Source organism: Schistocerca nitens, chromosome 1 (assembly GCF_023898315.1).
Source record: "Schistocerca nitens isolate TAMUIC-IGC-003100 chromosome 1, iqSchNite1.1, whole genome shotgun sequence".
NCBI classification, from domain to species: Eukaryota; Metazoa; Arthropoda; class Insecta; order Orthoptera; family Acrididae; genus Schistocerca; species Schistocerca nitens.
Genome location: NC_064614.1, coordinates 793113898 through 793137730, shown reverse-complemented (window position 1 = coordinate 793137730; position 23833 = coordinate 793113898). Strand labels below are relative to the sequence as shown.

At 42.7% G+C, this 23833-nt stretch overlaps 1 protein-coding gene across 2 annotated transcripts in view; it reads right to left on the bottom strand.

Moving 5' to 3' along the window:
* Positions 1–1428, bottom strand: part of LOC126262331 (histone-lysine N-trimethyltransferase SMYD5) — a 78832-nt gene extending 77404 nt beyond the window's left edge. The window contains exons 1-2 of one of the 2 annotated variants that reach the window (XM_049958890.1): positions 1299–1428; positions 866–959 (exon numbers count right to left, since the gene is read on the bottom strand). In XM_049958890.1, coding sequence (XP_049814847.1) covers positions 866–937 — 72 coding nt within the window. In that variant the 5' untranslated portion in view covers positions 938–959; positions 1299–1428. The other variant, XM_049958899.1, reaches the window with a different exon arrangement.
* Between the last annotated feature and the right edge of the window lie 22405 nt (positions 1429–23833).

Genomic DNA, 23833 nt, shown 5'->3' with positions numbered 1-23833 from the left:
CTGTTACATAAACAGAAACTTAGTCTTAAGTTATCTTAGGAAAAACTTCATGGGGGTCTCCCCTCCCTCCCCCCGCCCCCCAATTACAAAAGTCAAAGCGTGCGAATGTCTTATTACTTTCTCCAAATTAACAGTTTCACACAGCAACAAAATTACCCACCTCCTTTCAAAAATACACACTGAACAACAATCTTATATCCTATAGTTCAAATGTTCCAGTCAACGAACTATTGAAAACAGTCTGTCATTGATCAATAACTGTGAGTGCACAGTTACAAAGAAGTTTCTGTATTCTGTAAGAATTGCAACTCGTACTTTTTATCGCGTAACAGCACTCCTCTGTCAGACCCAGTCTTACTATTATATCAATATGTAACTAACCAAAGTGGAGAAAGCTAAACAGTTTTGCTGTTATCGTACATAGTACTTAGTTTACCATTGAGTTACATCCATGTCATTGGTATCATCAATTCTATATCCAAAAACTGAATATGAACATGCAGTTTACTTTGGCAATTAAAACAAGAGTTCAGTTTTAGGAGTCTTAGGTCTGAACGAAATTATTTGGCCAACACATAAAAGTATTAAACCAGTCTGATCATGCAAATTAAATGTAACAGGCTGTAATTCCTTTCTAAACCGGAATTACCCAAGTCAAACACCAATTGTGGAACGCAAAAATTAATAAATAAAAAAAAGACAGCCATTAAATCTCGTAATTTCTAACATTTTTATGGGAAACTATAGCGTCTTTGAAACCGTAGCCATACGAACAGGAGAGCAGAGCTCACCGCCTGTGTGGCACGCCTTAACAGCGGCTCCCTACGACAGAGACCGGCAAACGTAAAATATTTTATCTTCATACCTTTGGCTCCCCAATTTCTCTCACTTCCACACCCAGTTCCTCTGCTCCGGCGTCTTCCTTTTCTGTAGCCATCGGGAAGTCCTCACTTGAAAACCTATCACAGAAAATTACATTACGTGCGGTACCTTGCTATGGCACGAAGCCGGTACGGCGTATAAAATGCAAGTACGCATTAATCATTACAGTACATTAATGTATATTCTACTAATAACTTTCTATACGTGTATTAAATATTCAATACATTTTGACGCGCAACTAACAGGTAGTTATTTCGACGCAAGTTGTGATCTCCCAAGTAAGAAGTTCGCGTAACAAACGTAAAATGAGAAATGATCAAAATTCAAAGAAGGGGTAGAAAATTAGCTAAAGGCGCTAGAGAATAAAGTAAGAATTGTCTTTCTATCTAAAATTAATAATTGACAAGTCCCCTAACCCCCGCAAGCACTACGTCCAGCTAACTTCTGACAGCGCCGACAGAGCCAGACACGTCTCTGGCTACGAGTCCTGTGCCTCTGGTTGTCAATCTCGATATAGAGTACCTCACTTTCGTTCGAGGTATTGACATCACTCTTGGTTTGACAGTTGTGGAAATATTATCTATGTGTATGTCTCAGTTTAGTGTAAAAAATTATCGGTAAGTTTTCAGTTACTTTGTAATCCATTGTGTGATTTCATTTTTAACGATACACACTTCAGCGTTTTATATTGGCAAATGTTGACGTCACGGGTGTCGAACGTACGAAAAGTTCTCAAATATTTCAGTAAAGAAAATTCACTTTAGATGACAGATAAGATTCAGAAAAATTATTATTTTTTTCCAATACTAATCCCTAGCACTAAATTGATTCAGCTATGTTAAGGTTTTGGGCAAACGCTGCTTTAGTTTTGAAGGCATATTACATGATTATAAAATCTATTATTATCCTTTTCTAAGAAGCGTGAGGCTGTCAAGATGTGACGATACTGCGTCTATTGTTTGAGACTACTTTGAATCCTGACAACACAGAAGATCGTTGAATGTATATTCCAGGTGTGTTAAGCGATTATTACTCGCGCAAACAAAGTTGGCACTGGGCGCGGTGGTTGATGGGAGCGACTGTAAATGGAAAATTCCTTTACGGTCGCTCCCATCAGCCACGCGCCGAGTGTCAACTTCGTTTGCTCTTGTAATACATATCGCAGAGCTTATAGACTAGCGTTCCGCAATCATTGTTAAATGGTAACTGGAAACCACTGAAGATCGTTGTTTGTGTACAGCTAACTATGCGGTTGGGTCTCATGACCGAATGAAAGTAAATTTTCTACATTTTATTGGTCGAGGATGGATTAACCATGGTTACTTTTATTGCTGCTGCTTAAAATATGGATAGGGAAGGGACAACCATGGTTCAAATTGTATTTCTGTATTTGTTCAATCTGTTTGTTTAGTTACGTAATTTATGCCCACATTGGAGTACTATAATCAAACATTATACAACAGAGTCCACAATGAATAAGTTTACATCTTAACAGTCCTTACCAAAAGATCCTCACTCGGAGTGATCTTTCTTCTGCACATACAACATACGTCTTCTGTTGTGATGCTATGAATGTCAGTCATATGTATTTCTTCTCCAGTAGCAGCATCTCTTCTCTGTGTTCAATCTGATGTCTGTTAATGTTCATTTCATTTACATCCATACGTACTTCTTAAAACCACTTTTTTTGGCTTACTGTTCCGAAAGTAGTCAAAAAGTTGTTTCAGGAGCATGGTATTTGGTAGGCGTGAAATGTGACAAAAAATACAATCCTTCTTTCTCGCATTGTATCTACAATGGATTCATTTTCTTGGTAAACCACCGAATTGGGCAATAGTTCCCACTCACCATTTATTTGTTGTTTTTTTTATTGGCAATCGTTCTGAGTATTCTTATAACAACTTTCTGCAGTTTATCAGTTGTTGCTTGAGTGTTTAGTTTAAATAAAGTTTCACTTGCATACGTTGCCTCCAGTTTAACATAAGTGGAATAATGCTGAAGTTTAACATGTATTGAAAGTGATCTTTTTTGTAAATTGGCCATGTAGTTCTTTGTGCACATTACAATTTTGATGACCTGCTATCTACTGATGCTGTTTCACTGACATTCTAAGTAATCATCTCAGCAAGACACTTAACCTTTTTCACCACCTTAATTTTTTGAGCATTGTGGAGTGTAATGTGGGATGTGACAACTGGGAAGGTGGGTATCATTTATGTTCTCTCAAAAGAAATTTTCCACCCCTCCTTTACCACAAATCGTTCAAGTTCTTCAATCTGAAACTTTGATTTATCAATACTATTTCCTAACAACAACAAATGATCTGCAAAAGCAAGACAATTAAGTCAAGTCTTTCTTCCAATCTTAAGAGATAGTGGATATATCTTGCAGTATTCATGCATAACTTTCTATAGCACACTATTAAACAGTAATGGAGACAATCCATAACCTTGTCGAATGATGTTGGAATGTCAAGATGTCCAGGGAATTCCTTCCCAAATCTTACTCTAGATATTTCTAAGAGTGACGTCAATGGGGTTGACAAGTTTCTGATGTAAACCAAATTGTGTGAGGATAGACAGGAGAAATGCACAATGGATACTGTCATAAGTTTTTTTTTTTTTACTTTTTATTTTTTTTATGCTTGTTGCTCCTGATACTGCGGCGTTTCATTATCCATTTAAGAGTCCCAAACGAAAACCTCTTGATATTCACCTAATTCACCATCAAGTTGTTTATGAATTCTGAAATCAGAACCTTAGAGAAAATTTTGTAAGTGGTATCCAGCAAAGACATACCTCTGTAATTATTTGGATCCAATGTGAGACTTGAGTTTCTCCTGGCATGTACAACTTTCAAACAGCTTACGGGCATTCAGCCAGGTAATATTTTCAGCGACCCCCGATATTTCGGCGGGAGCACACCCACAGGGCAGTTTGGCTTGAAAAGGGTGGGGTGTACACCCGCCGAAATATCTGTGGTCGGTGAAAATATTGCCTGGCTGAATACCCATAAGTTATTTGAATGTTTGGATCCAGTTTATCTCCTTTCTTGTGTAGTAGATGGTTTATTGCAACATTCCTCTGGCATTTTGTCAATATTCAAAATGTCAATAAGATGTTCATGTACATTCAGAATAGTTTGTAGATTTGCATACTTCCAAAGTTCTACAACTACTTGATTCTTATTAGATGCATTATAGAGTCAAATTCCAAACAACATTCAGGTTCCACAGTATTTAATAACTATTTGAAGTATTCAGCCAAAATCTTTGAATTGTCATAATTGTTATGTGCCATCTTTCAGGATGGATAGGATGTGTGACTGCTGTGTACGGACGCAGGAGGAGCTGGCCACTGTTCGCGAACAGCTGAATGTGTTGATGGCCGCGGTCAGCCGTCTTCAGGCTGCTGCCTCGGAGTGTAGCGGCAGTGGGGAGTCTGGTGCGTCGCATGGTACACCCCAAGTGTCACATGCTTCACCCACTGTCCCTGCTGTCGTGACATCTTCGCGTGTACTGGGCGCGGTTGGGCCACCCTCACCCCAAGGGGAGTGGCGGGTTCAGCGGCGTTAGCGGCGCACGAGGCGGAGGGTCAATGTGGAAGCTGGCCATGTGGCATCACCCGCTCTGCCTGTGAGGGGACATGTGACCGCTCCTTCAGCAAGGTCCGAGCAGGCACACGGGGGGAGGGGTTTATTAGTGATTGGGAGCTCCAACGTTAGGCGGGTGATGGAGCCCCTTAGGAAAATAGCAGAAAGGTCGGGAAAGAAGGCCAGTGTTCACTCTGTCTGCTTGCCGGGGGGTTTCATCCGAGATGTTGAGGAGGCCCTGCCGGCGGCGATAGAGACCACTGGGTGCACCCGACTGCAAATTGTTGCTCATGTCGGCACCAATGACTCCTGCCGTCTGGGTTCAGAGGTCATCCTCAGTTCGTACAGGCGGTTGGCGGAATTGGTGAAGGCGGAAAGCCTCGCTCGCGGGTTGGTATCAGAGCTAACTACACTCCTGGAAATGGAAAAAAGAACACATTGACACCGGTGTGTCAGACCCACCATACTTGCTCCGGACACTGCGAGAGGGCTGTACAAGCAATGATCACACGCACGGCACAGCGGACACACCAGGAACCGCGGTGTTGGCCGTCGAATGGCGCCAGCTGCGCAGCATTTGTGCACCGCCGCCGTCAGTGTCAGCCAGTTTGCCGTGGCATACGGAGCTCCATCGCAGTCTTTAACACTGGTAGCATGCCGCGACAGCGTGGACGTGAACCGTATGTGCAGTTGAGGGACTTTGAGCGAGGGCGTATAGTGGGCATGTGGGAGGCCGGGTGGACGTACCGCCGAATTGCTCAACACGTGGGGCGTGAGGTCTCCACAGTACATCGATGTTGTCGCCAGTGGTCGGCGGAAGGTGCACGTGCCCGTCGACCTGGGACCGGACCGCAGCGACGCACGGATGCACGCCAAGACCGTAGGATCCTACACAGTGCCGTAGGGGACCGCACCGCCACTTCCCAGCAAATTAGGGACACTGTTGCTCCTGGGGTATCGGCGAGGACCATTCGCAACCGTCTCCATGAAGCTGGGCTACGGTCCCGCACACCGTTAGGCCGTCTTCCGCTCACGCCCCAACATCGTGCAGCCCGCCTCCAGTGGTGTCGCGACAGGCGTGAATGGAGGGACGAATGGAGACGTGTCGTCTTCAGCGATGAGAGTCGCTTCTGCCTTGGTGCCAATGATGGTCGTATGCGTGTTTGGCGCCGTGCAGGTGAGCGCCACAATCAGGACTGCATACGACCGAGGCACACAGGGCCAACACCCGGCATCATGGTGTGGGGAGCGATCTCCTACACTGGCCGTACACCACTGGTGATCGTCGAGGGGACACTGAATAGTGCACGGTACATCCAAACCGTCATCGAACCCATCGTTCTACCATTCCTAGACCGGCAAGGGAACTTGCTGTTCCAACAGGACAATGCACGTCCGCATGTATCCCGTGCCACCCAACGTGCTCTAGAAGGTGTAAGTTAACTACCCTGGCCAGCAAGATCTCCGGATCTGTCCCCCATTGAGCATGTTTGGGACTGGATGAAGCGTCGTCTCACGCGGTCTGCACGTCCAGCACGAACGCTGGTCCAATTGAGGCGCCAGGTGGAAATGGCATGGCAAGCCGTTCCACAGGACTACATCCAGCATCTCTACGATCGTCTCCATGGGAGAATAGCAGCCTGCATTGCTGCGAAAGGTGGATATACACTGTACTAGTGCCGACATTGTGCATGCTCTGTTGCCTGTGTCTATGTGCCTGTGTTTCTGTCAGTGTGATCATGTGATGTATCTGACCCCAGGAATGTGTCAATAAAGTTTCCCCTTCCTGGAACAATGAATTCACGGTGTTCTTATTTCAATTTCCAGGAGTGTATTTGTAGTATCGTTCCCAGAACCGATCGCGATCCTCTGGTTTGGAGCCGAGTAGAAGGCTTAAACCAGAGGCTCAGACGAATCTGCGGAGATCTGGGGTGCAAATTTCTCGACCTCCGCTATCGGGTGGAGAAATGTAGGGTGCCCCTGAATAGGTCAGGCGTGCACTACACGCAGGAAGCGGCTACAAGGGTAGCAGAGTACGTGTGGAGTGCACATGTGTGTTTTTTAGGTTAGAGAATTCCCTCCCTAGGCCCGACAAGACGCCCCCTGAGACGCGGCAAGGTAGGAGTAGGCGAAATGCAACAGGGAATAACAATATTAATGTGCTAATAGTAAACTGCAGGAGCCTCTATAGAAAGGTCCCAGAACTGCTCTTATTAATAAACGGTCACAATGCCCATATAGTACGAGGGACAGAAAGTTGGCTGAAACCAGACGTAAACAGTAATGAAATCCTAAACTCAGATTGGAATGTATACCGTAGAGACAGGCTGGACAGTGAAGGGAGAGGCGTGTTTATAGCGATAAGAAGTGTAATAGTATCGAAGAAAATTGACGGAGATCCGAAATACGAAATCATTTGGGTTAAGGTCACGGTTAAAGCAGGCTCAGACATGGTAATTGGATGTCTCTATAGGCCCCCTGGCTCAGCAGCTGTTGTGGCTGAGCACCTGAAGGATAATTTGGAAAATATTTCGAGTAGATTTCCCCACCATGTTATAGTTCTAGGTGGAGATTTTAATATGCCGGATATAGACTGGGAGACTCAAACGTTCATAACGGGTGGCAGGGACAAATAATCCAGTGAAATTTCTTCAAGTGTTTTATCTGAAAACTACCTTGAGCAGTTAAACAGAGAACCGACTCGTGGCGATAACATATTAGACCTTCTGGTGACAAACAGACCCGAACTGTTTGAAACAGTTGACGCAGAACAGGGAATCAGTGATCATAAAGCGGTTACTGCATCGATAATTTCAGCCGTAAATAGAAATATTAAAAAAGGTAGGTAGATTTTTCTGTTTAGCAAAAGTGACAAAAAGCAGATTACAGAGTACCTGACGGCTTTGTCTCAAGTACAGATAGTGTTGAGGATCAGTGGACAAAGTTCAAAACCATCGTACAATATGCGTTAGATGAGTATGTGCCAAGCAAGATCGTAAGAGATGGAAAAGAGCCACCGTGGTACAACAAGCGAGTTAGAAAACTGCTGCGGAAGCAAAGGGAACTTCACAGCAAACATAAACATAGTCAAAGCCTTGCAGACAAACAAAAATTACGTGAAGCGAAATGTAGTGTGAGGAGGGCTGTGCGAGAGGCGTTCAATGAATTCGAAAGTAAGGTTCTATGTACTGACTTGGCAGAAAATCCTAAGAAATTTTGGTCTTATGTCAAAGCGGTAGGTGACTCAAAACAAAATGTCCAGACACTCTGTGACCAAAATGGTACTGAAACAAAGGATGACAGACTAAAGGCCGAAATACTAAATGTCTTTTTCCAAAGCTGTTTCACAGAGGAAGACTGCACTGTAGTTGCTTCTCTAGATTGTCGCACAGATGACAAAATGGTAGATATCTAAATAGACGACAGAGGGATAGAGAAACAATTAAAATCGCTCAAAAGAGGAAAGGCCGCTGGACCTGATGGGATACCAGTTCGATTTTACACAGAGTACGCGAAGGAACTTGCCCCCCTTCTTGCAGCGGTGTACCGTAGGTCTCTAGAAGAGCGTAGCGTTCCAAAGGAATGTAAAAGGGCACAGGTCATCCCCGTTTTCAAGAAGGGACGTCGAACAGATGTGCAGAACTATAGACCTATATCTCTAACGTCGATCAGTTGTAGAATTTTGGAACACGTATTATGTTCGAGTATAATGACTTTTCTGGAGACTAGAAATCTACTCTGCAGGAATCAGCATGGGTTTCGAAAAAGACGGTCGTGTGAAACCCAACTCGCGCTATTCGTCCACGAGACTCCGAGGGCCATAGACACGGGTTCATATGTAGATGCCGTGTTTCTTGACTTCCGCAAGGCGTTCGATACAGTTCCCCACAGTCGTTCAATGAACAAAGTAAGACCATATGGACTATCAGACCAATTGTGTGATTGGATTGAAAATTCCTAGATAACAGAATGGAGCATGTCATTCTCAATGAAGAGAAGTCTTCCGAAGTAAGAGTGATTTCAGGTGTGCCGCAGGGGAGTGTCGTAGGACCGTTGCTATTCACAATATACATAAATGACCTTGTGGATGACATCGGAAGTTTACTGAGGTTTTTTGCGGATGATGCTGTGGTATATCGAGAGGTTGTAACAATGGAAAATTGTACTGAAATGCAGGAGGATCTGCAGCGAATTGACGCATGGTGCAGGGAATGGCAATTCAATCTCAATGTAGACAAGTGTAATGTGCTGCGAATACATAGAAAGATAGATCCCCTATCATTTAGCTACAATATAGCAGGTCAGCAACTGGAAGCAGTTAATTCCATAAATTATCTGGGAGTACGCATTAGGAGTGATTTAAAATGGAATGACCATATAAAGTTGATCGTTGGTAAAGCAGATGCCAGACTGAGATTCATTGGAAGAATCCTAAGGAAATGCAATTCGAAAACAAAGGAAGTAGGTTACAGTACGTTTGTTCACCCACTGCTTGAATACTGCTCAGCAGTGTGGGATCGGTACCAGATAGGGTTGATAGAAGAGATAGAGAAGATCCAACGGAGAGCAGCGCGCTTCGTTACAGGATCATTTAGTAATCGCGAAAGCGTTACGGAGATGATAGATAAACTCCAGTGGAAGACTCTACAGGAGAGACGCTCAGTAGCTCGGTACGGGCTTTTGTTGAAGTTTCGAGAACATGCCTTCACCGAAGAGTCAAACAGTATATTGCTCCCTCCTACGTATATCTCGCGAAGAGACCATGAGGATAAAATCAGAGACATTAGAGCCCACACAGAAGCATACCGACAATCCTTCTTTCCACGAACAATACGAGACTGGAATAGAAGGGAGAACCGATAGAGGTATTCAAGATACCCTCCGCCACACTCCGTCAGGTGGCTTGCGGAGTATGGATGTAGATGTAGATGTAGATGTATCCTCCATCATAAGAGTAGGTGGAGTATATTTCGATTCGTACTGTTTAAATGTGTGGTTGGAATCCCTCATCTTATCGAGACTGAAAGCATCCTTCATAGATTTTAGTGAATCCTGATGAAATTCCATTTGACCCTTTCAATTTTTTCTTCCTCTAGTACTGATTACGTCCTCCCTGGAACTTCCGGTTTTCTTTTGTTGATCACTTAATCAAACTTCATGCTGGTATGGGATTGCCATATCACATTCCCCCAAGCATGTTTCTTCTGTTTCCATAAGGGAGTAACTTCTTCAGCCAAGACTTTTAATCCATTGATAATTTCTCGTAGATTGTCACTTAAAGGTGCTCTAGATTTCTTGTAATAAATTGGATTATTAATAATATAACTAGGATCATAAGTTCTCTTTCTATCTGACTTTTGAGGTTTGTTTTTTCTTTCAGATTTCAGTTTGATTTTGATTTTTGACATGTAGTGATCTGAATCAATATTGACTTCGTGGAGGACTTTAACATTACAGATTTCCTTATGAAATTTCCGATCCATGGCCACATGATCTATCTGAAAGTCTCCTATCTTGACATTGGCACATTTCCAAGTCATTAACTTATATGGTCTTTTCTTAAACTTTGTTGCCTCCAAAACCAACTCATGTGTAGTACAAAATTCAATTAACTGTCCTCCATTCCTGTTTGTAAGTTTATGTGCTGGCCACCACACCAACACACTTCGAAATTTCTTCTCTCATCCTATCTTTGCATTAAAGTCTCCAAGTAGAATTTTAATATTAGTATCTGGTATGGTCATTACCAACTGGTCAAGTTCATCCCAAAATTTTTGCACTCCATCCTTAACAGTTCTATTTTCAATATTAGTTGGAACATGATCATGTATTGGTATGTAGATTTTGTTTTGCATGTTAATAGTTAGCAGTACCATTCATGTGGAATCAGATGAAAAATCCTCAATGGAATCCAATTTTCTATTGTGTACCAAGGAACACATCCCAAAATGGGTAAAATTTTCTATTGATCGTTCTCCTGGTGGTCCTTTATAAAGCTGATATCCTCCAGATTCGATTGGAACCTGATTATTATTACATGTCTCTTGAAGGGCTACAATAACTATCTTATGCTGATCTAAGATACCTGTTAGATGTTTCAACTTACCAGCTTTCCATAAATAACTGTTGCAAAATAGGAAAAACTTCTTGGCTGCTTAAATTTTAGCCTATTCTTGCGTGGAATATGTTGCATGCTTGATGGTTTATTCAGTGCATCGCTAGGCGCTTCGACTCGCCTTAGTTTTTTATCCAAATGGTATTTTCACTTGGATGAGCTTGTTGTGACTGTCCAAACCGTTGGATTGTTTTGATAGAAGACCCCTCTGTTTGTTTGACTGTCTGATCAAAGGTCAAGTGTCTTCCAAAGTCGGTTTATAATTTTAGATGTGACCTAGAAAGGTGATGGATGAAATGTGGAATAAGCCTTCCTACAATTGTCAATTGTTACCACTTTTCGCTAGCATTCTTTGGAAGTGATTAAAATCCATCTTTGGTGTGTAGTGGAAAAAATGCGTTTTGAGGTATGTGGAGTAAATTTTTACCACAGTATAATATTCGCTCTGTTATGTATACTCATGAAAAAATGCTGTAATTGTGTGTTTTATGGTCATAGTCATATACTCGTGTATCACACTGCATTCCAAAAATTCGTAATGTTTTGCACTTTTTTCGAAACTTACAAAATAACAAATTACCACCTATGGGGCACAGCAATCAGTTTAAATCAGTTTAATGAGAGGCACAGTGCAACACATTTACAATGACGTGACCAGAGCAACCTCTGCACTTGTAGCCGCTGACAATGATGAGAGCCAAAGTTGGTCACAGGTAGATCCTTCTATGTTATATACCAACTGAGGAATATGCAACATGCCAAGATCTGGTTGGCCTTAGTATTTTTTTGTTGTTGATGTTTTCCTAGTGCTGATGAAAGAACGAGTAACCAAAAAATAGAAAGAATGGAATAGGTTGCATTACAACATATAAAAAAAGTAAAAAAAGTATTTGAAGATCGTTGAAGATGATTGGTGATAATACAGGAAAAGAAAACTGAAACTAGCAAGAGAAATCTGTTTACCAAAGAACACAATTTCTCTGGAATAATGAAAGACAAAATGTGTGCCCCTTTACACTATGCAGACAATGACGACATTTAAGATAAAAATAAGGGCAGAGAAGAAAATATTAGACCAGCTGTTCGAGTTTATTACGTTTTCATAGAGTTCCCTTGCAAGAACACAGATCACTATATAGTTAAAGTGATCAGGAACAAGGTGATGATGGTGACTGTGAAGTGAATTTATTCATAGGTGACAAAAAATCCAAACATTTGTAACCCAAATACAGATGGTACAATACGTGTGTCAGAAAAAGTGAAGCAATGGCTTTTATTAAAATATTCCTGGGTATTACGCCATGGTTGGACGAATTTCTTGTTGGTGGTTTTGAACAAGAAATTCGTCTGACCACAGCACAATAGTGTGGAATACTATAATAAATGTGACATTTACAGTTATTAAAGTCAACATTGTAGCAATGGTTGTACCAAAACCTGTTTTTTTTGGGTAAACCAAAAGGCAGCAGGGTTCCTTAAATGTTATACCAGTCTAAAAATTTTATGTCCAATGAATATTGAATTGTAAAAACATTGAAATTATTTTGAAAAATGTTAAATATTAATTTTCTTTAGCACATAATTGTAGCTTGTATTCTGCAGCAGTTGAATATAATAAGTTATGCCAATATGAACGTAAATGCAATTGCAGGCTTTCTCAGCATATTCCAACGAAGAACTTCTATTGGGTGAGCAGCTGAGTGGTGGCGTCGTCTTGTTGCAACGTTTCAGTGAGTTTCGTACCCATCATGGTCAAGCAAGGTGTACACAAGACGATGCCACCACTCGGCTGATCACCCAAGAAGAATTCATCAATATGAATGTAGTTTTTCATGCTTGTTATACTGCACCTCAGTATGTGTTACCCTCTGGCCCACACTGGGGCACACTGTAACAATTTACATTCATACTGAACATTCTCAGTAAATACACCAATTTCAAAGCCTCATGGAGTTTGCAAGTTTGAAATAATCGTTGAGGGATCTTTAAAGAGAAATACATAAAAAGAACCATGGCTTTACAAGCATATTTTTTATAAAGTTTAAGAAATTAACTTTTCTGTTAATTTGTGCTCCATCTTCACTTACAGAAAAAGTGAACCGCCAAGAATAATTATGGACACTAAAAGATAATCATATAGAGAGCCAAAGCATCAGCATCTAATTATTGTAATCTAGAAGAAAATAAAATCACAGTTATGCGGAAAAATAAAGTATTTTGGTTTCTGCTTCCACAGTGGTGTCATCTGGGAGTCACAAATGGATAATATGTTGTGGAAGCACTGAGTGTACTTCAGCATTAAGTAATTATTGGTAAAGTGCTGCAGAATTAACTCCTTGAAACAAGTTTTCTCTGATAGTTTTAGTCCAAAACATGTTGTATAGATCGATGGAAATGAGAAACTGAAGAATTTACATACAACATGTACTCAGAATACTATCTTATTCTCTATAGTTATTCCCATAATGTGTCTGTCACTATATGCAGCATTTCTTCTTTAGGTAGTCCAGTAAAGTGTAGCAAAACTTGATTTTTACTGTCCACAGCTGAGAAGAATGCATACAGCAGCGACGTGGCTGCAAATGAGGTGATGCGGTCCAACCAGCATGTTATGAGCTGTTCTGGAACATTGTCGTGAATGCAGTTGTGATATTATAATAGCCGTGACTGACTTGAAAAATTCGAATGACGTAAGCCTGTTAATTTGTCTGTGGTAGAGTCGGTGAAAGAAGATTCCTGTGAGGTGGTAGTACTGTAGCCAGTAGCGTCATTCGCCAACAGTGGTAACGTAAACCGGAACAATATGCACTATTGGACAACGGAAAATCCGTGATGGCTGCGACAAGTGGTACATCAGAGACCTTGGAGGGTTAATGTATGGTGCGGCATTATGGGAGGAAGGATAATTGGCCCCCATTTTATCGATGACAATCTAAATGGTGCAATGTATGCTGATTTCCTACGTAATGTTCTACCGATGTTACTACAAGATGTTTCACTGTATGACAAAATGGCGATGTACTTCCAACTGATGGATGTCCGGCACATAGCTCGCGTGCGGTTGAAGCGGTATTGAATAGCATATTTCATGGCAGGTGGATTGGTCGTCGAAGCACTATACGATGGCCCGCGCGTTCGCCGGATCTGACGTCCCTGGATTTCTTTCTGTGGGGAAAGTTGAAGGATATTTGCTATCGTGATCCACCGACAACGCCTGACAACATGCGTCAGCGCATTGTCAATGCATATGCAAACATAATGGAAGGCGAACTACTCGCTGTTGAGAGGAATGTCGTTACACGTATTGCCAAATGCAATGAGGTTGATGGACATAATTTTGAGTATTTATTGCATTAATATGGTATTTACAGGTAATCACGCTGTAACAGCATGCGTTCTCAGAAATGATAAGTTCACAAAGGTACATGTATCACATTGGAACAACCGAAATAAAATGTTCAAACGTACCTATGTTCTGTATTTTAATTTAAAAAAACTACCTGTTACCAACTGTTCGCCTAAAATTGTGAGCCATATGTTTGTGACTATTACAGCGCCATCTATCACAAAGCGAAAAAAGTGGTCCAACTAAAACATTCATATTTCTTTTCGTACTACACGAATAAGTAATAAAAATGGGGGTTCCTATTTAAAAAAAAAACGTAGTTGATATCCGTTTGGCCTATGGCAGCGCCATTTAGTGGGCCAACTGTAGCGCTATCTGGTTTCCCCCTTCAATCTAGACAAGTTTCCTTCTTTGTAGTTTTTTCGTTTGACGCTTATTTCGTGAGATATGTGGTCCAGTCACGATCTATGGACCACCCTGTGTACGACATATATTTAAAACAGTATGTAGCATATGTGATGTTGTGACAGGGAGGTGACAAGCACTCTACGAAAGGAACCAACTTAAACAGAACTAGGATCGCACACAGTTTCATCACCAACTCCAACTGACTTCAGTGAAGCCATGAATAAGCCATCTGACATAGATATACACTCCTGGAAATTGAAATAAGAACACCGTGAATTCATTGTCCCAGGAAGGGGAAACTTTATTGACACATTCCTGGGGTCAGATACATCACATGATCACACTGACAGAAACACAGGCACATAGACACAGGCAACAGAGCATGCACAATGTCGGCACTAGTACAGTGTATATCCACCTTTCGCAGCAATGCAGGCTGCTATTCTCCCATGGAGACGATCGTAGAGATGCTGGATGTAGTCCTGTGGAACGGCTTGCCATGCCATTTCCACCTGGCGCCTCAATTGGACCAGCGTTCGTGCTGGACGTGCAGACCGCGTGAGACGACGCTTCATCCAGTCCCAAACATGCTCAATGGGGGACAGATCCGGAGATCTTGCTGGCCAGGGTAGTTAACTTACACCTTCTAGAGCACGTTGGGTGGCACGGGATACATGCGGACGTGCATTGTCCTGTTGGAACAGCAAGTTCCCTTGCCGGTCTAGGAATGGTAGAAGGATGGGTTCGATGACGGTTTGGATGTACCGTGCACTATTCAGTGTCCCCTCGACGATCACCAGTGGTGTACGGCCAGTGTAGGAGATCGCTCCCCACACCATGATGCCGGGTGTTGGCCCTGTGTGCCTCGGTCGTATGCAGTCCTGATTGTGGCGCTCACCTGCACGGCGCCAAACACGCATACGACCATCATTGGCACCAAGGCAGAAGCGACTCTCATCGCTGAAGACGACACGTCTCCATTCGTCCCTCCATTCACGCCTGTCGCGACACCACTGGAGGCGGGCTGCACGATGTTGGGGCGTGAGCGGAAGACGGCCTAACGGTGTGCGGGACCGTAGCCCAGCTTCATGGAGACGGTTGCGAATGGTCCTCGCCGATACCCCAGGAGCAACAGTGTCCCTAATTTGCTGGGAAGTGGCGGTGCGGTCCCCTACGGCACTGTGTAGGATCCTACGGTCTTGGCGTGCATCCGTGCGTCGCTGCGGTCCGGTCCCAGGTCGACGGGCACGTGCACCTTCCGCCGACCACTGGCGACAACATCGATGTACTGTGGAGACCTCACGCCCCACGTGTTGAGCAATTCGGCGGTACGTCCACCCGGCCTCCCGCATGCCCACTATACGCCCTCGCTCAAAGTCCGTCAACTGCACATACGGTTCACGTCCACGCTGTCGCGGCATGCTACCAGTGTTAAAGACTGCGATGGAGCTCCGTATGCCACGGCAAACTGGCTGACACTGACGGCGGCGGTGCACAAATGCTGCGCAGCTAGCGGCATTCGACGGCCAACACCGCGGTTCCTGGTGTGTCCGCTGTGCCGTGCGTGTGATCATTGCTTGTACAGCCCTCTCGCAGTGTCCGGAGCAAGTATGGTGGGTCTGACACACCGGTGTCAATGTGTTCTTTTTTCCATTTCCAGGAGTGTAATTTGCATTTTGTGAACAGACAACCCATGGCACACTTAAACTGTCCAAACTGCAGTCGTTATGATGGCATCATAAGACCACATGGCAATCGATCCAATCTTTCTACAGGCATAGCCTCATTCAACATTATTTCCTGAAGCATTGCAGAATGAGTGCTTCATAACATTAAGTGCGCTGGAGAAACCTAAGAAAACAATCAGTAATGGTCGCTCTACTGACATCATGAAATGAGTATATGGGTGGTTCCTGGCTAACACTAGACCCACAGGCACAATCTAAAACATCACATAAAATGATTAAATTACACTAGCATTAGTCCCCCCCCCCCCATATGAACCATGGACCTTGCCGTTGGTGGGGCGGCTTGCGCGCCTCAGCGATACAGATGGCCATACCATAGGTGCAACCACAACGGAGGGGTATCTGTTGAGAGGCCAGACAAACGTGTGGTTCCTGAAGAGGGGCAGCAGCCTTTTCAGTAGTTGCAGGGGCAACAGTCTGGATGATTGACTGATCTGGCCCTGTAATACTAACCAAAACGGCCTAGGTGACTGGAATTCGAGAGTAGGAAAAGGGAGAGAAGGAAACATAGTAGGTGAATATGGATTGGGGTTAAGAAATGAAAGAGGAAGCCGTCTGGTAGAATTTTGCACAGAGCATAACTTAATCATAGCTAACACTTGGTTCAAGAATCATAAAAGAAGGTTGTATACATGGAAGAATCCTGGAGATACTAAAAGGTATCAGATAGATTATATAATGGTAAGACAGAAATTTAGGAACCAGGTTTTAAATTGTAAGACATTTCCAGGGGCAGATGTGGACTCTGACCACAATCTATTGGTTATGAACTGTAGATTAAAACTGAAGAAACTGCAAAAAGGTGGGAATTTAAGGAGATGGGACCTGGGTAAACTGAAAGAACCAGAGGTTGTACAGAGTTTCAGGGAGAGCATAAGGGAACAATTGACAGGAATGGGGGAAAGAAATACAGTAGAAGAAGAATGGGTAGCTCTGAGGGATGAAGTAGTGGAGGCAGCAGAGGATCAAGTAGGTAAAAAGACGAGGGCTAGTAGAAATCCTTGGGTAACAGAAGAAATATTGAATTTAATTGATGAAAGGAGAAAATATAAAAACGCAGTAAATGAAGCAGGCAAAAAGGAATACAAACGTCTCAATAATGAGATCGACAGGATGTGCAGAATGGCTAAGCAGGGATGGCTAGAGGACAAATGTAAGGATGTAGAGGCTTACCTCACTAGGGGCAAGATAGATACTGCCTACAGGAAAATTAAAGAGACCTTTGGAGAAAAGAGAGCCACTTGTATGAATATCAAGAGCTCAGATGGAAACCCAGTTTTAAGCAAAGAAGGGGAAGCAGAAAGGTGGAAGGAGCATATAGAGGGTCAATACAAGGGCGATGTACTTGAGGACAATATTATAGAAATGGAAGAGGATGTAGATGAAGATGAAATGGGAGATACGATACTGCGTGAAGAGTTTGACAGAGCACTGAAAGACCTGAGTCGAAAAAAGGCCCCGGGAGTAGACAACATTCCATTAGAACTACTGACGGCCTTGGGAGAGCCAGTCCTGACAAAACTGTACCATCTGGTGAGCAAGATGTATGAGACAGGCGAAATACCCTCAGACGTCAAGAAGAATATAATAATTCCAATCCCAAAGAAAGCAGGTGTTGACAGATGTTAAAATTACCGAACTATCAGTTTAATAAGTCACAGCTGCAAAATACTAATGCGAATTCTTTACAGACGAATGGAAAAACTGGTAGAAGCCGACCTCGGGGAAAATCAGTTTGGATTCCGTAGAAATGTTGGAACACGTGAGGCCATACTGACCTTACGACTTATCTTAGAAGAAAGATTAAGGCAAGGCAAACCTACGTTTCTAGCATTTGTAGACTTGGAGAAAGCTTTTGACAATGTTGACTGGAATACTCTCTTCCAAATTCTAAAGGTGGCAGGGGTAAAATACAGGGAACGAAAGGCTATTTACAAATGGTTCATGGTGTCGGATGGCAGTTATAAGACTCGAGGGGCACGAAAGGGAAGCAGTGGTTGGGAAGGGAGTGAGACAGGGTTATAGCCTCTCCCCGATGCTATTCAATCTGTATATTGAGCAAGCAGTAAAGGAAACAAAAGAAAAGTTCAGAGTAGGCATTAAAATCCATGGAGAAGAAATAAAAACTTTGAGGTTCGCCGATGACATTGTAATTCAGTCAGAGACAGCAAAGGACTTTGAAGAGCAGTTGAATGGAATGGACAGTGTCTTGAAAGGAGGGTATAAGATGAACATCAACAAAAGCAAAACGAGGATAATGGAATGTAGTCGAATTAAGTCGGGTGATGCTGAGGGAATTAGATTAGGAAATGAGACGCTTAAAGTAGTAAAGGAGTTTTGCTATTTGGGGAGCAAAATAACTGATGATGGTCGAAGTAGAGAGGATATAAAATGTAATCTGGCAATGGCAAGGAAAGCGTTTCTGAAGAAGAGAAATTTGTTAACATCGAGTATAGATTTAAATGTCAGGAAGTCGTTTCTGAAATTATTTGTAGGGAGTGTAGCCATGTATGGAAGTGAAACAGGGACGATAAATAGTTTAGACAAGAAGAGAATAGAAGCTTTTGAAATGTGGTGCTACAGAAGATTGCTGAAGTTTAGATGGGTAGATCACATAACTAATGAGGAGGTATTGAATAGAATTGGGGAGAAGAGGAGTTTGTGGCACAACTTGACTAGAAGAAGGGATCGGTTGGTAGGACATGTTCTGAGGCATCAGGGGATCACAAATTTAGCATTGGAGGGCAGTGTGGAGGGTAAAAATCGTAGAGGGAGACCAAGAGATGAATACATTAAGCAGATTCAGAAGGATGTAGGTTGCAGTAAGTACTGGGAGATGAAGAAGCTTGCACAGGATAGAGTAGCATGGAGAGCTGCATCAAACCAGTCTCAGGACTGAAGACCACAACAACAACAGCATTAGTCAAAACGAACATAGTAAACCATCCCCTACTCCTGATGGAACTAATGCCATCAGCGAGCTAATGTATAAATTTCAACCGAAATTAACTCTGAGAGCCACATTCTAGCAGAAACGTCTGTACTCACCAAAGCCTTGAACAGGAATACCCTAACCCCAGAACTTAAAGTCCCCCACTGGACACTGAGTCCAAAGCAAAAATCTTATAATGAGGGCTGTGTTGCCCAATCTTCATCGCCTATTACACAACACGCCACTCTCTAAGCCAATCGATAGGACAGCAAAAAGTACAGGATGTAACAACCACAGTGCCTTCAGGACAGAGGAATTTCTATTGTCTTCTGGAAGCTTCTACAGATGATCTCCCACACAAGTCGAAAGACTGAGTCTTGAAAATGGCGGGAAAGAGCGTGAAAGTCTTTGTGGCTCGTGCCCTCCATGCAAGTTTTAAGGAAGCCAACGAATTTCCTTTGTCCCCACTGTGAAGGAAAATAATCTAAGCATCACCTCAAACTCGCCACAAAGACGCCATTTTACTGTTTTCATGCAAGTGGCTACATGAGGAATTTGGATATGGAAGGGGGGCCACTGATCTCAGCAATCACACCAGGAAATTAAATACAATAATTTCTCCATTAGAAATCCTTCCCGAGTTATCGACAAGTGACAGAACGATGCCGATTATACGAAGATTAAATGTCCCCTACAGCTCAAAAACGAAGTTATGAAAGATACATGCAAGTAACATCCACATTACGAAAGGTACACGCAAGTAACATTTACCTTTCATCACTTGGATCCCCACAGAAAAATTTCCACAGAGATTCATTTTTTTAATAAAGGAGGAGGGTCAAGAAAATTTGTTAGATCCTTCATCTCTGGGTGCAAATAGATATGGAGGTGACTCTACCGCCAAATCGTATGTTTCACATTTCCTTTGCAGTGAACATTGACTTAGCGTAGGCTATAACATTACATGAATTGTCAGTTATTATGGGACACAATGGGTGCATCATTCTGTCATAACACATAAAGAGCAAACATTATTGACCATCCCAACTGGCCTTGAACCACATGATCCTAGTCTCCAATTACTTGGCAGTTCAAATGGTTCAAATGGCTCTGAGCACTATGGGACTTAACTTCTGAGGTCATCAGTCCCCTAGAACTTAGAACTACTTAAACCTAACTAACCTAAGGACATCACACACATCCATGCCGAGGCAGGTTTCGAACCTGCGACCGTAGCGGTCGCGCGGTTTCATACTGTCGCGCCTAGATCCGCTCGGCCATCCCGGTCGGCCCACTTGACAGTAAATTCAAATACAAGTCACTAGGTTAAAGAATAAAATATTCAATCTTAGGAATTTAAATAAAGGTGAAATATCAGGCAGCACGTAGCGTGAGAGCATCTTTCTGATGACTAAGATTCAAGTGTTACATATTGCAGAATCAAACATAAGTTACACATTAAAGTATAAAAATAAAGTATTCAACAGCAAAGAGTTATGTGAAGGTAAAATATCAGGCAGCATACATCATTCAAGCATCTTTTCTGATGACTATGATTCTACTGTCACGAAGACCTCAGTAATTAATACAACTGATATATCTATAAGCAGTATACACACAAAGAGGACTGTTTAAGTTAGCCTGAGACCACAGACATATCACCCAATTATGTCTTATACCTAACCATTATATGAATGACAAATTAGTAGCAGTCATTATGGGCAAGGAGCAAATGAGATACAAATTAGATCACTTAGAACAACACAATAACTGACTGAGAGGAAGAAAGAGAATGGTTTTAGCACGGTGGAAGGTGCACGTCATTAGGACAGTTCTTTATGCACTTTCATCCATGAACAAGCACCAAATGGAAACACATTAAACTTGAATACAAAGAAGAAGGACACAAAGCACGCAATGTATAAATATTTAAATCAACCAAACAATAGCAAAAATCTTGCTCATGAATAAGTACACTGGACTGCACAAAGTTTTTCACTGAAGGGAAACCAGGATGGACACAAATGCAGATTACATTGGATTTACAAAGTAGTAAAGGTAAACATGACCATCTTGGTACTCAGTTGTAGCAAAGTCAATGGTAATGTTAAATCATGCTTATTGAATAAAATTTTCTCTTTCGCAACACTTCATCCTACTACTGAAGCATCGTGCACAACATTAGATCGTAGTACTTCACTGCATGCACTTGTTACATAAAGAATGATTCGAAGAACTATGGAGATGATAGAGGTGGAAACTGTATGAGATTTAGACTTCACAGATGTGTCTCTTATGAACTCAGAGATTACCAAGTCCAGATGCTCAACATCGCCTTTTAAGTTTACACCACTGGCAAATTTTACTCTTTCTCACCGATTCCCTCAACAGCTCATCTCCACAACACCCTCACATCAATGGAGGGTATATGTTTCTTACAGACAGCTTATTCAATGTTCATGCTTCACACAAAGAGCACACTGGTTTCGTAAACAGCATTTAGTTCATCAATGCTCACTTGATTATGTTTATGGCGGAGGCTCTCAGAAAGCTCCAACACAGCAGAATTCTCACTGATAAAGGTATACTTTTCTATATTTACAGTTTATATCTTTCGTCTAATGCAGTATTAACTGTCCTTGCTGACAGAAACCCTGTCCGTTCACTTACAGAACTCAGGGCACATGACACACAGAATGGCAATAACGTTGATTGTTCGTTATTTCTCGACACACCAACTTGTTCACAGAACACAACAAATAATGTGTGGGTTAATGTGTAGGGCGAACTTCTACACACCAAGTCGCAGGATTTTGCCAGTGATTGGATGATAATCTCAAAATTGTCCATTGCTTACAGATGATTAATAATCTCAAAACTGTCCATTGCTTACAGATGACCAAAAGTTAAATAATGTTTCACATCGATACTTAGAACCCTTTCACGGCCAGACTTTTATATAGACCCAAGAAACCTTCTCTGTCCACCATTCTGCAGAGGTAGTATAACCTGGGCTACCTCTGTGTTTGTCAGCATGCTGTAGTGTCAAAGGGCAACCAGTTACAACTGTTGGGCTGAAGTCATCAGCACAGGGCGTCTTGGAAGAGAGGTTTCTGCTGATGCCTCATTCCTCCACAAAGTGCTTTAGCTGCTCGGTTCTGTGCAGGTAGACAGACCGTGTCATGAGGAGTTAGTCCACTACAGGGATGGGGAGGCAGCTGTCCACTGTGTATTGTTCCCGTGGCGTGCCATCCCTATAGCTGGCCCATTGACAACGTACTCGGCTGCCGTGGTGCGTTGGGGGCAGAGGTCTGGTACCTCGAACAATGTCCTGCTAGGCTGGTAAGTCAGGCATGTAGGGTGACCATTCCTGGTTTGCTGAGGATCCATTCCCGGATGTGGGGGCCACACATCCACTTCTCTGTGTCGCGTTGGCATACTATGGAATAAGTTTAGAAAAATGCCTTAGCATCAAGATATCCAAGTGTGAATCAGCCCCCAAAAATACGCCGATACGACTCATCCACAAAGCTTTCTTTCTCTGGAATCTCACTAAAGATTCGCATTACATTGATAGAAGAGCAGATTAATCTAATTTCTATAGTGCACCTTACATGAATAAGGCACAATTAATTTGGATCATTCGCCGGCCGCGGTGGTCTCGCGGTTCTAGGCGCGCAGTCCGGAACCGTGCGACTGCTACGGTCGCAGGTTCGAATCCTGCCTCGGGCATGGATGTGTGTGATGTCCTTAGGTTAGTTAGGTTTAAGTAGTTCTAAGTTCTAGGGGACTTATGACCGCAGCAGTTGAGTCCCATAGTGCTCAGAGCCATTTGAACCATTTTGAATTTGGATCAATCACTTCTTTTGTAATCAAAAATTGTATAATGGCAGCAGAAACAATTTTTATTACCATACAAATTGCCGTGGTGGAAGTGGCCATATCCATAATAGTCAGTCTTTATAATATATTTACACAATTTGCACTGGCATACAGAGAGACGTCGACGTTCAGTACGGAATCTCAGATACTGAAAACTTGTTATTCTGCTTTCATTGCATCCCCTTTGGAGAAAAAAAGGTCAAGTTCAGACGAAGCTGTGCAGTGCGTAGTCAACCTAGGGATTGCATGCAAAGCCATGATTGCCTCTCTTTGGTGGCAGCATCAGTAGTCACTTCGACTTTTTAATAAAAAGAGATACTGTGTGCACTGCCTTATTACCACTTGCTTCCCCTCCATACGCTGTTTCCCAGTGGCCTTGGGCGTTGCACGTTATCAACTGTGGAAATACCAGCCAACTACGAGCCTTGAACTTTTATTGTGCCCGACTTACAAATCTCTGAGGAAAGTTGTTCTCTTTGTACAATAGTTGTCTATTGAAAGCACTGCAGTCTTTTGTATCTGCAACCTTCATACCTTACTGAATAAATGTTGATTCAATAACAGAGTATGTGCTCGCTTTAGCTTCCCGGCAGATTAAAACGTGTGTCGGAGCAGGACTCGAAAATGGGACCTTTGCCATTCCTGGACTAGTCCTCTACCAACTGAGCTATCCCAACACAACTCAGACCTTTCCTTCCACCAGTACCAAACGGGTCACGAGTCGTGCTCGGATAGCTAAGTCGGCAGAGCACTTGGCAGCGGAAGAGGTTCGATTTTTGGTCCGGCATTGTTTCAATCTGCAAAGAAGTTACACACATTTCTGTCAAACCGCGCAGGCGGCAAAATTTAAAGACGGAGAAAAGCAAAGAACAGAAAGTGTTTACTTGCGGTCGCCTCCAGCGCGTTTGGTGAAAACACCTCTGACAAAG